Source organism: Sorghum bicolor, chromosome 7 (assembly GCF_000003195.3).
Source record: "Sorghum bicolor cultivar BTx623 chromosome 7, Sorghum_bicolor_NCBIv3, whole genome shotgun sequence".
NCBI lineage: Eukaryota > Viridiplantae > Streptophyta > Magnoliopsida > Poales > Poaceae > Sorghum > Sorghum bicolor.
The window spans coordinates 54,318,923-54,334,464 of NC_012876.2; the positions used below are offsets into that span (position 1 = coordinate 54,318,923).

General features: G+C 42.8%; 1 protein-coding gene across 1 annotated transcript; it reads right to left on the reverse strand.

Annotated features, from left to right (window-relative positions):
- On the reverse strand, positions 6,656 to 7,428 carry LOC110436806. Its single transcript, XM_021464314.1, has 2 exons — positions 7,068 to 7,428; positions 6,656 to 6,958 (listed from the first exon to the last, which is right to left on the reverse strand). The coding sequence occupies exons 1-2, from the start codon at positions 7,382 to 7,384 to the stop codon at positions 6,760 to 6,762; spliced, it is 516 nt and encodes a 171-aa protein (XP_021319989.1). The 5' UTR covers positions 7,385 to 7,428; the 3' UTR covers positions 6,656 to 6,759.

A 15,542-nucleotide genomic window follows, 5' to 3' on the forward strand; every position in this document is an offset into this window, starting at 1 on the left:
GGCACCCCAGGAATAATGATGTAACGTTTCCTCCAACATATGAATGTCTTCTCCGCTTCACCAAGTGTCTTCTCTCCATCACCGCCTTCGATATCGAGAGGCACATTTTCACGGCCTCTGACCACTCTATCCACCGAGACACAAGCATATCTGGCTGGTATTGGGACAGAGTGGATTGTTGGTGTCTTGGTGGGGTCGATAGGAGATACGACACCGGTAGCCACCTTTATTGTGCCATCGCCCTCCGGAATATGGAGCTCACAAGACGTCAACGGAGCGGTGACGTCATCCACCGGGAATCGCAGCCCTACGTCATCAACTTGCCTCGCAGGCGCCTCCGTAGAAGCACAACTGCTCTTTAGATGAGCTGAGCAAGGGCTGATGTTGGCGGCCGGTGGCTGTGATAAGCTTTGGAGGCGGGAAGTTACAGCTTCCTCCATGGCCTTTTGGATTTTCTCATCCATTGTGGCCTTCAGCGCTTGCTCCCGCTCAAGGGCCCGTTGAGCCACTTCTTGGGTCTTTATGAGTCCTTCCTCCAATCTGCGTATCCGTTTCCTGTCCTCTTCCTTCTTTCTCTGGCGGCTTCTATAAGTTTCCCTATCAGCAGGGAAGGCATGTTCCCACGACACGGTGCCATAGCCTCTCGTCCGTCCACCGTGCTCAGGGTTCCCCAGGGCGAATGTCAATTCATCTTTATCTCTATTCGGCTGCCATTCTCCACTTTCAGCGATGGAGCGAGCTTGATGGAATCTTTCTGTAACAGCTTGGATGCGTTCCCCATACACGACCTTTCCGGTCTCAAGGTCCAGCGAGCCTCCGTGAGCGAAAAACCAGTGCTTCGCGCGCTCAGGCCACTCGAGGGATTCGGGCACCAACCCCCTATCGATTAACTCTTTTTCGGCCTTTTCCCATTTAGGAACTGCGGTTTGGTAGCCACCTGATCCCATCGTGTGGTGGTAGGTCTTGCGTCGGGCATTCTCTTGGTTCTTTCTCACCCGTTCCTGAGCCTCTTCGGACATCTTGAACCGTACAAAGTCGTCCCAAAACGGCCGTAGCTTCGCATAGTTTGGAGAGTTGAAATCTGGAGTCATGTTTTTCTTGATGTAGTCTTGATATAGACGCTTCTTATAGCCCTGGAACATTGGTGCCATCTTCTTCATAGACCAGTCTCGGACTCTTTCCTTCAACTATTCATCGTTTGTCTCCAGTGTAAAATGTTGCAAGACATCACCCCAGAGTAGCTCCTTGTCACGTATAGAGACATAACTGATTTCTGGGTGTTTCTTGTTCTCCTTCCATTCACGGACACTGATTGGGATCCTATCCGGGACAAGGTACCCTAAGTGGTTCACGAAGGCCCTTGAATGGGGTCCAAGTGGCTTGCCTGTTGCTTCCTCGAATTCTGAGATTACTAACCGGCCCTCCATAGGCTTCTTTGGGCCTCGTACTCTCCGGCTGGTCCCCGTGGTTGTCGTCGAGCCAGAGGGCTATGTAGAAAGAAAAAAGACAATTTAATACAAGATATTATTTCGAATTATATCTGTAAAAACAAAGGAGACTGCCATATTACAGACCTACTGGCCAGCATTGTCTTGCTCATTCGGGTCGACCAAATACTGAGAGCAGTCATCGATTCCCTCAGGGTTCTCATCGCCTTCGCGATCATCGTGATAAACTTCTTCAGTGGGACCGCAGATCAGGTTCATCATTTCCTCTTCGTGTTCTCTCGGATCGGCCATTTCTATAGAAATATGTGACACATCACTACTAGCACTACTGTGTATACTTGACAAGGAAACAATATATAAAACTAGGGTTTAGAGTTTAGGGTTTAGGGCTTAGGGCTTAGGGCTTAGAACATCACTAAATACATCACAGAACACTATAGAACATCACTAAATACATCAAATATATATTACGTAAAAAAAACTAAATACACCATAGAACATCACTAATTACATTAAAGATTAAAGAACATCGTATATATATTACGTGAAAATAAATAAGAAATTGGTACTATAATATACATGAAAATAATTAATTATATATGAATTTGAGCAGAGGCAATATTCTAGATTTATAAGAAATTGGTGACACATGACTACTAGCACTACTGTGTATACCTGACAAGGAAACAATATATAAAACTAGGGTTTACAACTTAGGTTTCAACTAAGGGTTTGGGGTTTACGGCTTAGGTTTAAAGGTTTAGGGTTTACGGCTTAGGGTTTACATCAATTGCACTAATAATTGTACCACTAATTTAAACCACTAATTGTACCACTAATTATAGCACTAATAATTGTACCACTAATAGATCCATCTCGACATACCTGTAGTTTTAAGGCGGTGAGACGACGGTCGGTGCGGAGACTCGACGGGGACTTCGGTGACGACGGCAGAGAGACGTCGATCTGGAAGAAGGAAGAAATAGGGAACAAATATTATATCACATTTACATATTGTGGCACTTGCATGAAGCACTAAATATAGAAAAAAAACTAATAGCTCTGGTGCGTCTGTAATTTACAAGACAAATCTTTTAAGCTTAGTTAGTTTATAATTGGACAATATTTGCTACAAACAAACGAAAATGCTACCGTACCAAAATGCTATAGTGTGAAATACAAAATTTTTTGGAACTAAACAAGGCCTAATTATTTTTTTTTGGAACTAAACTTATTGCATAATTTTTTTAAGGCAAATTTTTTTGTAAAGACAATATTTTTTAAGGCCTAGGCCTTGTTTACTTCCAAAAAAATTTGCAAAGTAGGAATAGTACCATTTTCGTTTGTATTTGACAAATATTATATTGTCCAATTATGGACTAACTAGGCTCAAAAGATCCATCTCGTCAATTTCGACCAAACTGTGCAATTAGTTTTTATTTTTATCTATATTTAATACTCCATACATATGTCTAAAGATTCGATGTGATGGGGAATCTGAAAAATTTTGCAAGATTTTTGAGAAACTAAACAAGGCCCTAATTATCTCTCTGGAAAATTTTGTAAAATTTTTGAGAAACTAAACAAGGCCCTAAACAAGGCCCGCTGCATGCAGCCACACGCGCGGGGGGCCGGGCTCGGCCGCCGGTGAGGGCGCGCGTGGCCGCGCGGCCGACGACGTCCTGCCCGCGCCACTGAGGGCGCAGAGGGCGCGGCCGCGCGTGGCTGCAGCGCGGGCCGGCGAGCGCTCTGTTGGCTCGATCGCGGGGCGGCGGGCGCGCGCGAGAGAGAAAAAGAGAGAGTGGCGGCGGGGGCGCGGCGTACGACGGCGTCGTGGACGAAGAGAAGAACAGCGGCGGTTAGGGCTAGATCGGGCGCGGTGAGGAAGGAGAAGAAAGGGCTCTGCCCTTTATAGGGCAGGGCACCTTTAGTCCCGGGCCGTGCCACCGCCCGGGACTAAAGGTTCTTTAGCCCCGATTCCAGGCTGGAACCGGGACTAAAGGTCTCGCTTCTGTCACTAGCTTCGCAAAACTATGAGTGAGATATGCTGACACAATTTCCTTGCATCTCTCTATTGCAGTACTATGATGGCTGCCATAAAATCTGCCTTTATCAACTGCCGACATGAAGAACTGACCTATATATCCATCCACACAGGGTACTCTCTATTCGCCGGCAAAGATTTTATTCTATCCCACACCTCCTCTTCTGAAGTTGCTGCGTCCAATGCCGAGAGATCGACGCCCTCCATCTAGAAAAATTGAGGTCAAGAGTGTAAACACGAGGTAAGGTAGAACCTAACAGACCATCGAAGTAATGAGACATGACATTCTGCTTGCCCTCTTGGGCTCTTGGACTCTTAGTGACAACCTGATGATCCTCAGGCATGAGCTTCGGAATAATTTTTTCCCCTTTTGCGGAATCCTGCTTGCCAATGTAAAAGAGTTGTGTTGGCATCTCCATCTTTCAAATTTGCAGGAAGGCCAGCACGAGATAGTGTTTTTCCAGAGTACATCTCAAATAGTTCTCCTCTCTATCTCGCTGCCGAGATGGTCCTGTGCAATCTCAAGACACGATGGAGTATCTCTCAAGCGACGACATGCTCTGTCGTGATATGGCCTACCTGCCGTTGGCTCTAGGACTGGTTCATTACAGGAAGCTTCAACTGTGTCATAAAAACCCAGACTCTTTGTCCAGTAACTCTCAAAATGGAAGCGACTCTTTGCTACAAATACCATCTCTGGGACCGAGCACCAAGGGGCAATCATCAGAGATTTCTGAAGCTTGGCTCTGCAAGATACACTCTAGAAAGAGTGCTTCCCAATCCGTAGTACAAAAGGATCTGATCGAGTTTGACCAAAGTGGGGTCTTCCCTCTCATTCGACCAGGTATAGTGTTGTCCCAATAACGGTATTTCCTTGAGTTCAAAATCATATCACTGACAAAATGCTGAAAACGCCCCATCGGCCCTGTTCAAGTCCTCATTTTTTTGTCTTTAGAACAGTAAATCATGTTGAAGTCCCCAGCAAGTAACAACACGTTCTGTTCTATAAGTACACACAAATAAAAAAAGATGAACAACGTTACATCAGGCAAGAAGGAAAAATAATAAAAAGAAAAAAAGAAATGCGAGCCCAAAACTGCGCCTGTGTGTGTTCGTGGTCACCGCCCGGAGAGCATGCAGAGGAAAAGACGGCAGAGCGGGCGGCGCTTCTGCTGCAGCATCCGTCTCCGGGTGGCCTCCCTCGCCGACGGCGTCAGCTGGAGCTACACGTATGTGTCGTGCTTCACCGGCGGGTGCCGGATCATATGCACGTCCCAGGTCGTGGGCTCGTCAGGAGGGAGCTCGCTGGCCTTGGCGGTGTACTCCGGCGACGACATGATGTCGCGCACTAGCGTCCAGGCCTAGGGTCGATCTCCGGAGGCGCCCACCGGGCCCGCATCCCAGCGGACCCGGAGGCGCGCTTCGCGTGGGGTGCAAGTGCCGGAAATCCAAGTCTCCACTGCCTCCACTCCACCGGCTAGCAGCGCAGCGACTGCACCGCAGCCTCTCTCTCTCTCTCTCTGCCACTGCCTCCACCACCGCCGTCACCATGGCGCAATCAGGGCTGCGCGATCTAGGGGCGAAGTGGAGGTGAGGTTTTCGTTTTCGGTAGGAAATTTTTTGCGGCACCTACCGATAAATAAGAAAATTTGAAAATTTTGAACTAAATTTAAATGAATTCAAATTGATTTTTTAAAAAATTTGGCATTATTTTAGAAGAAAAACTTTCTAATCTATCACTCATCACAAAGTTATATAATATCAACGAAATAACACACAATATATCATTGCGGTAGTACAGCGGCTGACAGTGGGCGAGTTGGATATGCTAGTGTCATGGAATATGTGAGTGAGAAAATTAAATAACTTTAAAGAAATTTAAGACTTTGATAACACTAGCTAGGAGATATGGTGGGTTATTTTATTGTGGTTTGGAGTAATTTTGAAGTGAAACATGAATTTAACCGAAAAATTTGACCGATATAAATTTTTTCAGACCTCAGCAAGAAATTTCGGAAATTTCTGTGAAATTTCGCTAAAAAAGAAAACCTTTGACCGGGGCGGTGCAATCACCGCGCGTTAAGTGGGGTGATGTCGCATGTTGAGAGCACGCTGCAGCTCTCTTCCCAAGAGCCAAAAGCTTCTCCATGGAGTGAAGGCTTCGATGTGCCCAGGCATGACTATCGAGAGTTCGACACAACACTAAGGATTTCAAGGGCTGAGATTAATTACTCTCTGCTTAATTGTGAACCAAGCTCCTGCTTTTATAGACGGTTACAACATTTCATGAGTACAAGAATGTCCTTGTGACATAAGGTATATTTGTGCATATTCTAGCTTTTGTGAGTTATATTCTAGGGTCCTAGCGTCGTTTACATCTTAAACCACCTCTTCCAAAAGCTCTCTATCGAGCTGGCCTCTTGCCCAAAGGATCTCTTGCCTGGTGACGCCGTTGCACCGCCAACGCCGCGCGCCCTGTCCTTCTCCCATCGTTGCTCCATACGCTCCAGCCTTCGCTGGTTCTTGGTGCTCTCCCGTCGGACGAAAGCACTGTCGCCCATCTCGCCGGACTAGGGCTTAAATTACGGCCAAGGTTGTGTCCGCCGTCTTGCCGGGCCAAGCGCTTATCGGCGAAATAAACTACTATATTTTGAAATTGGGGTCTATACCTCAAATACAAGCCCATGGTAATTGAATATCTGGAGCCGCTTTACAGTTTCAACCTGATGCGGGTCAAATATGGAATCTTTAATAAACTCGACATTGTTTTTCAAAAGTAAATAAATCCTTGTATCCAGCCAAACAACCCAGTTAGTGCTGGCCAGTTGTACTGTGCTCAGACGTGTAAAGCACAGATAGCTAGGCTACAACTTGATTTCTTAGCTCGTTGTTGTGACGTACGACAAGCATTAACGTTCTAAGCATGAGGTAACATCAGTTACCTTTAGACAGTCTGTTTTATGTGAAAGCTTGGCTGTAAATTTTGGCTTAATTAGAGCAGAGTTTGTCTATATGCCTAACAAACTTCTGCTCGATCGAGGATATAGTTGAATTCCAACGAGTTTTATGTGTGATAGATGACAACATAATTACAATAACACATTTATTAATATAGACAAGGTTAGGAAATTCTTAGCTAGATGAACTGAAACCCATGAATTCTCATTAAATCTCACCGAACTCGTTTTACATGAGGTCACAGAAATTTGACTAGAGCTGGCACTTTATTAGCTTGCAACAAGCTGATATGGTTGTTTCAAGCTAAGCCTAAAGGAACGACTCGACCTCGGTACAAGTGAAGAAGATGCTCCTGTAGCCGATAGCTGCTTCACCTTCCGCCACCGGCGCCTTCTTCCTTGCCTCGCTCCTGGTCCTCCTGCTCTCGGCCTCCATGGCCATGGCGACCCTATACCTGTACTCCAGGAAATACTCATTCCTGCACTCTTCCGTGCAGAACCCCATGCTCCTGCATTCCAAAGGAAAACAAGATTGAAACCAGCCATGCCTATTATATATATTATGTGTGGTCCATGGACGACATGAGAAAGAACAAGCAGAGCTCAATCGAGGCTTACATGTACATGTAGATGGTGCAGTCATCCATGCGGCGGTCGCAGAGCTTGCAAAATAAGAGAGAATAATCGTCGACGCAGGAAGGGGTGGTGGTCATCATGCAGAAGGGGGTATTGCAAGTGCAGCCATTGCTGCATCGGTCGGTTCTCATCGTCGCCATGGTGATGCTGCGGGCACTGCGGCGAACGGGCTCGGCCACATGGAGATGCGCCGACGCGGGCTCCACGAGGGCTGCCTTGAGACCAACACAAGTCTCTGGGTTGTATGGGACCCTGGTCGCGAACAGTCCTCCTGCGTGGAATGACATGCTTTCTGACATTGTTGCTACTGCTTGGAACTGTGTGCTGGAGGGAGAGAAGAAGAGAAGTGACCAACTGGTTGGAGGGTACATGGTGGAGCGACGAGGGGGGGTATATATGGTTGGAGGGAGACTATAGTGAAGGAGTTTCCTTGCTGTGAATTTATGTCCTTTTGTGTTTATTTTTGTCTAGAGAATCTTTTCTGTTGGGACCGTTGGCACCTTGGTGTAGCTAGACTTACCATGAGGCTACACAGGTTACCACTTATTACCAGTGCAGTGGCTACATGAAAACAGCTTGGTCTAACTCCTATTATATTTTGTATATACATTCAAGAATTCCTAAGTTCAAAATGGAATTCTTTTGTTGATGACCATATGCGGACAACATGTACCATATGGATGTAGCAACACTTAATATATTATATTATTATCAATGTTGTATTGGTCGGTACAAAGTGTTGTGGAAACTGTCAGGATTTTCTTGGCCTGCGTGAAAGATCTTCTACCTTAGGCACAAAGTTGCGGAGGCTATTTGCCCACCGCAGGCCAAGTTTTTTTCTACATAGCGCCACTTTTGCAAAAAAAAAAACCCTCGCAAACAACAATCAATAAAGGGAGAGAGGACATTAGCGTCTTGTGAGGCAACGGCAACGGCAACGATTCATGCTCCACAGGGCCCGGCATACGTGACATTAGGAGCAGCGGGTCATCATCCACAGGAGAGACGTGATTGCAGGGTCCATCTGCGCACGTGCTGCGGGATGGCGCCAAAATCCTTCCCGCCACCATATATTCCTTTCCAATCCAAGTACGTGGAGCGTGGCGGCGATGGAAGAGCACAAGGGCGTGGTGCTGGCAAGGAAGAGCAAGTGTGTGGTGCCAACAATGAAGAGCAAGGTTGAGGCGATGGATGCTGGGGTCCCAATCTACAGTGGTGGCAGTGATGGTGTGGCCGTAATGACGGCTGGGGCGTTGCTGATTCGTCCCTATTTGACGACAAGTATTGGTGCTGCACTAGCGCCACGAACTCAACCTTGGTGAGATGGCTTCAGTGGCGCCCCTCCCTACATGGTTTCCTTTCCCTTCATCACCACCTCCTAATTGGTGGGATGCAGGCAGTAATCGTAATTCAGTTAGTTCTCAATTTGTATTTTTTCGAGATCACGACTTCACGTGTTTTTCATTAAGAAGAAGAGCCGAAAGAAACGGCAGGTAACCGATACAAAGAGTTCTCAATTTGCATTGGGTGTTTGTCTGCTTGGGATCCATCATGGTAACACACTACTACTTGAAGCCCTCCAAATTAGTTAAAATTTATCACTGTTCGTGCATCATTTAGGTTACGCACAGGCACAGTTGCAGGATTCATTCCTGTTACAGTCGAGCAGAGAGATAATATTTTTTGAACAGGAGTAACCCCATTTCCATTAGCAACACAAATAACCATTGTGGTGTTACACAAATAGGTAAGAGAAGGCTCGGTAATAGCCCTGGAACAAAAACAACTAGCCACTAATGACACCTGTCTCTAGAGAACTAGAGCCAAAATAAACATACAGAGAAACTTACAGTTCGGTCAAAAAATAGAAACATAGAGTGGGAACTACCACTAGAGACCGATGAGAAAAAAAAGACTACGAACATTAACCAAACCAAAAGCAGTCCAGTAGGTCACTCTTCATGTGTTGCCTCATCGATCCTTGTCACCTTCCTGCTCTATTTTAGTAATCTGCACAGGAGGGCAGATGGGCTGACTGAATTTTATCACCTGTAACGCCACCTTGAGCAAAATGCCTACATTCTTGACGATATATAGCTCCCTTTGAATCCTGCCTTATGAAGGCCTGCCCAATATATATTTCATACAAGAACATGCACCCTCAAGAATTGCAAATGGATGTTTAATCAACTTCTTATCAAACTGGGCTCTATTTCAAGCGTTCCATGTAGCCCAGCATATTGCTTCAAGCCCCAAAGTAAAAACATCTTTACCCTTAGGTAGTATATACTACCTACGCATTTCCAGTATTGGTTCGAGTAACATCGAATAATGTAGCTAGCACCACAATAATCAGCTAGAATGGATCAACCGAGCAAGAAGAGCACACTGAAAGAATATATATGGTTAATTGATTAATTTTGGTCACAAAAGCAGCAAGTCGGACAGCCTTGCCATTTCCTTCTTATCATGTTATCTTTGATTAGAAGAACTTCGTTTTGTATTAACCAAATGAACATTTTGATTCTATGTGGTATTTTGGCCTTCCATATAGCATAAGAGTGTACACACATGTCCTGACTTAGAACACGTCAAATGGTCAAACAAAGATTTAACTGTGAAAGTTCCATTCTTAGACAACTTCAAAGAAATAATATCTTCTTTATCATTTAAGTAGGTTGCAAGAATATTGCTATGCGATTCACCCACTGATTCCTAATTACTGCTAGTAGCTGCCATCTAAATTCAGTGTTTGCCACCTCTCTTGACAAAGTCCTTCGACACTATAATTCCTTGGTCATTATATAATTCATACAGACACTACACGAAACTAGAATTGCCTTGGGGGCCTCAAATTTTCTTGGGGGCCAAAATCAAATCGCCAAAGAAAATGAATGTTTTCTTGGCTGTGTACTCCACACTCAAAGGAAACATATATATATTTCTTGGAAGTTTAAGTAAACCGCCAAGGAATATTTTCTTGGCAGTTTCCAATCACCTCCAAGAAAATGACTTATTTCCTTGAATGTAATTATAAACAGTCAAGGAAACTATATTTCCTTAAGTGTTATTTTTAACCGCCTGAACCATTGGGTAAAATCAACTTAAAAAGGAGCTTGTGCAGTGTCAACAACCTGCCATGTGTTATTCTTTCATCTTGAGACAAGGTATAAGCAGAAGCTGTCAGGCATTCAACTGCATTTTTTACATCAGTTCCTGTATTCAACTTTTGTTGCGCAGATGATGTTTCCTTGCTTGTTTGATGAGATCCCTGCTCTACAAGACCTAAAGGAGGCTGCCCATTTGTTGGCTGAGTAGGAAGACTGGCCTCCACTATATGATGGCAGCGTGTTAAACAACAATAAGGTACCCTTCTTTGTAAGGGTCATACAATAATTCATTCTTTAAAAGAAGTTATTGCCATCTATAATGACATAATATACATGTCCATATTACTAGTCCTGAAAAAAAAAACAAGTTGACGTTTCCAGCTGGGATCGCAGCTTGTTAATTTTATTACCAGCACATGGAATCCTTTCTAAGCAACCTTAGTATCTGAATATCCATGAAGGGTGCAGAGTCTCCAGATGACTCTACCATACTATTAAGAATTTCAGTTGCATATGCTGTTGTCTACTGTACACGTTTTGTATAATTTTAGAAAATTGCAGGTGTAGGGGTATGGGTTGTGCTTATTAGTTTGCTCATTGCAATGGCATTCTGCAGGGTTCAGTCACGGTTGCGGTACTATGAGGACATGTATGTTAACTTCAACATTGTCAAGGAGATCGTCTCCCAGATAGTGGATTGTACCTTCTGGCTGCACTTTTTTTGACTGTCATCTGGCTGCACTTCCACCACACTAATTTCATACATGCTTAGTAATCAATTCTTTGTTCTATTTTCTCATGTAGGTATGCAACCAACAAATATATGACTTAGGCCAAAAGTTAGTGTGCTGGGAAAGCTTGACATATAGGAGTTAGTAACACCCCCACTTTGGAAACTATTAACGACTTATGTGTTATAATGTATATGGAATTCATGTAAGGGTGAATGATAGATGCACTTGTAATATTTTATGGATATCTTAATGTCAATATAATGGTTGGGCTCAATAACAAAATGTCTATATGTATGTCATCATGTGTCAATTGAGTATACAGTGACTATAATACTAGAATATATTGATTACTGAATTTTTTATTGCCAGTATAGATTTCCTTGGGGGCTAGCCCTTAAGGAAATCAAAATTACCTTGGAGGTCAATGGTAGCCAAGGAAATAATAATTACCTTGCGGAGTGTTTCCTTGGAGGTTGTCAACCCTCAAGAAAATTAGTTTACTTGGCAGCTATTGACCCTCAAGAAAACCTATTTCCTTAACGGTTGTAACATTTCGTTGGCTCTCTGGCAAATTAAGTCTGGTCATAGTTTCCTTTGCTGCTAGCTTCCAAGGAAGTCATCCTTGAGTGCTAAATTACCAAGGAAACTAATTTCTCTTAGTTTGCATTTGCTTGACGGTTTGTGGTCAAGATCATTTTCTTGACGGTTTTACCCCTTTTCTTGGCGGTTTTTGGCACTCAAGGCAATTCGAGATTGTGGTAGCGAGAATGGGATGAGATAGGCAAAAAGGTTTATCACCCATCTAGGTATCAGTCCACACTAACAATCTATCTCCTTTGTTCACTTTTCATGCTCTTCCACTCAAGTATACATCTTTGTTTTTCAGAATCAAAAGATCTGACCAAACAGGGGAGTCATCTTTATGGTGTTTCACCATAAAAATTGTGGAATTGCAAATATAAGCTCAGGTAAATAGTACTTGAGTCGGTTTCCTTTATTTAGGTTGAGCCTTTTTGTCCTCTGCCATGTATTCCCTTCTCAATAAAACCTAATATCACATATCTTCTTGAGCCACTGACACTCCTTTGAGAAAAAAATAAGACTGAGAAGAGAAAATAAGGGATTGACCATTGTTCGTCACCATGGTTCCTCCTTTAAAACCGATTAGGCATGTCCTTGTCTTTCTATTTTGTCCTCATTTTCATCCTTTCCCTCACCATTTGTGATAGTGATGCCGCATGTGGAATAGATTGAGACAGCAGGAGGTTTACAATGGCGATCAACATGAGGGAGAAGGAAAACGGAAGGTCTTTTGTTGCAGGTCTTCATCATAATCGTTATGGGGTAAGGTCTCACTTTCCCCACTGATTTTATGTGAATCCATGCTAGGGTTTAGCGAATTTGTTGGATTAGTGAGCAGATTTAGGTTCTAATCATAATTTGGCCCTGTTGTTTCTCTAGATCACATAGTCATGGGTTAGGCATCATTTTAAGACCATTTTTATGTGCGAAAAATCATATAAAATTTATATTTCAGTAGTAAATTGCAGTGCCTTTCTTTTTGGTGTAGAGATCACTTTATAGCCCTTTACGGCTTTGGAAATATGATCATTGTTTAATGACATAGTTGTGCTGTCAGCCTTGTGGACAGTATTAGATGTGTTATGTTTTAAGCCATCTTAGAGGGTGTTTGGATGGGGGTGTTAAAGTTTAATAGGTACTGTAGCATTTTATTTTATTTAATAGCTCGTGTCCAATCATGAACTAATTAGGCTCAAAAGATCCATCTCATAAATTATTCTCAAGCTGTGTTTTTAGTTTCACAAATAGTCTATATTTAATACTTCATGTATGTGTCTAAATATTTGATGTGATAGGTGTTAAAATTTAATACTCTGAACCAAATATGGCCTTAAGTTCAGAATCTCAGGAATGACCTACACGGAAGTTGTAGTGGCTTTCCAACCATGGTGTATAGCAGTATAGCATACTGCCAAATGTTTAGTAGAATTCTTGTTATGCTTGCTTTAGTGGACTACTATTTTTTGTTGTTAGAAGAGTTCAATTGGATTGTTGTCTTATTTTGGGCATTTTAGATTCTCCAAACCCCAAAGGTTATAACATGATAGTAATACATCATGGTGGTTTCTTTTTTCTGATGAAGTTCCATAAATTTTGTGCTAATGGTTTGTTCACAAAGAAATGAAGCAGGGTTGCTACTATCATTCAAGTGTTTGGTACCTACTTTGGGGAGAACAATGGTGCAAGCCATAGGAATGCTTCATGTGTTACTTCGTGTATATTTGTATGAGTATGTTTGCAATGGTGGTGATGTTTGAACATGTGGTGCGTCTTCAGATCATTCTGCTTACATTATCATTTTGAGACAAGTAAACAAAACAACAGTTTGCTACATCTTGAGTTATTCTTTATTCTACATACAATTTGTCAAAAAAACATCAATCAACCAATACGATATAATTAATTAATGATTAACTTATAATTTTAGGCTTCTATATGATCTTAATTGTTGAGTATTTTGTAGTATGTTTGTCATCATGAGGTAAATGATATGTATATAATTGTGCATGTACCTGACATATGTGATATGTATCTTATAGTTGCATCGCAATGTATTGCAAAAACATTCATGGATGCCAGCACTTGGTGGCCGCAACCGCACTTGTAGAGTATCTTATGTAGCCTGGTGAGGGGTTGATCCACCTTCATACCTTGTTAAGTATAGAGGAAAACATGGAATATGCATTGCATTTGCACTCTTTGATGTTTATTTACATCGAGTATTGACATTGGCTTGAAATTCTATATGTGAACTATTATTTTATTTTGTATGTGGAGGTCGTTTATTTACTGCTTAACGTATCATTCTTTACTTCTTTATGGCCAAGTCATTGGATAAATAATCTGATCATAAATCATAGTATCCTATGCCACTGAGAAGGAGAAGGGTGGATCTGCTGCCGCTGTGGATGTAGGGGCCAGATCCAGCCGCCAATGAGGATTGGCGCCATCACCATGTGCTGTTAGGGGAGGGGAGGGGAGTGCTGCCAGGGGAGGGGAGGGGAAGGGAGCATTACCAGAGGAGGGGAGCTAGCGCGTGGGGAGAATAAAGTGGAGGTGGATTGGCGAGGAAGAGAGAGAGGGAGCTGTGTGGGGTATATACTTGTATACTCTCATGGCTTCTCATGGGCTGCACTAGAGGAGGTGGCCTGACTTTCTAGATCAGGCTGCGTGGATCAGCTAACTGGTCGACATATCACGTGGGAGTACAAGACAAACTTGACAATCAAGAAAACCTGGTCGTTAGGATATATTTCATATCTCATGTGGATATGGAAGTTGTAACTGATTAGGATTAGATTCTTTAGATCTGTAACCTTGCCCTCCATACTATATAAGGTGGCCAAGAACTCCGCTCGATTTAGATCATATACAATCCATAGAGATGCAGGATGTAGGGTGTTACACTATCTTAGCGACCTGAACCTGGATAAACTCTTGTATTCGTCTTGTGTCACCATCTAGTTTGTTGTCTTGTGCACCTCCACCGATTAATCTACTATCATGGGTATACCCCTCTATACACTGTGTCAGCCATATTTCATTGATAAGCTAGGCAGCGAGTGGGAGAGAAGAGAGGGGAGCACTGCAGGTATGGGGAGAAGAGAGGAGGAAATGAAGGTGTTGGTGGCCTTCCAAACCCTAAGTCTTGGTATATATATGACGAGCATGATATCGGGCCGAGATATAAGTTCTCTAGGCTAGATTTTAGGAGGCGGGCCTTATACAATAACTGCCTCGGTTAATGATTTACCGAGACATTTGCATTATAATGCCCGTCTCGGTTAATACACATTAACCGAGGTAGTTCTATTACATTGCCTGCCTCCATAAATCGATATTGCAAGGTGATTAATTTTAATCGCCTCAGTAATGAAAACTAACCGCCTCAGTTAATCTGAGGCATTAACCGAGGCGGTTTGAATTGTTGCCCTGTCTCTGAGGCCTATTCCAAAATGTTTTTATAGTAGTGCATGTTAAATCAATGCCTAATGAACTTGTTACATAGATATCATTTCATGTTTTGGTTCAGTTTTGACCACCATTTACATATAGGAGACTCATATTTAGTTTCTTCATGTTTTTCGCCCTTCTATTTGCTTTTGCATATTCTAATTCATTTGACAAGATGATACTTTCATTTACTGATGCCACCTTTCCATAAAAGGTCCTTCTTTGCTTATCTAGTTTACTACTAAGCACCATTAAAGGGAGGATGGAGATTCCTTACCAAATTTGAACTCTTTTTATAGCGGCAACCAATCAACAACATGTAGCCTAAGATCTTTGATATGGAAAACAAACCAACTTAACAATCAAACATCTCAACATTGGACAACTTAATTTGGTCAACATGAATCATATCATATCACTCAGCAAAATTAACTTTTAGGGCAGACATAAGCTCATAAATACAAAGCAATAGTTTTAGATTTCTTGCACTTTCCAAATTGTATTTCAAATAGATAATCATATCATAGACTACTGATTAATCAATAGTCCTATGCCCTCAACACCATTCTAGTCAAAAC

Bases quoted from the DNA above. Each gene is read 5' to 3' on its own strand.
- LOC110436806 (XM_021464314.1), bottom strand. From the start codon at position 7,384: ATGTCAGAAAGCATGTCATTCCACGCAGGAGGACTGTTCGCGACCAGG. The intron at 6,959-7,067 runs GTAAGCCTCGAT...TTTGGAATGCAG, and splicing joins TGCACCATCTACATGTACAT to GAGCATGGGGTTCTGCACGG.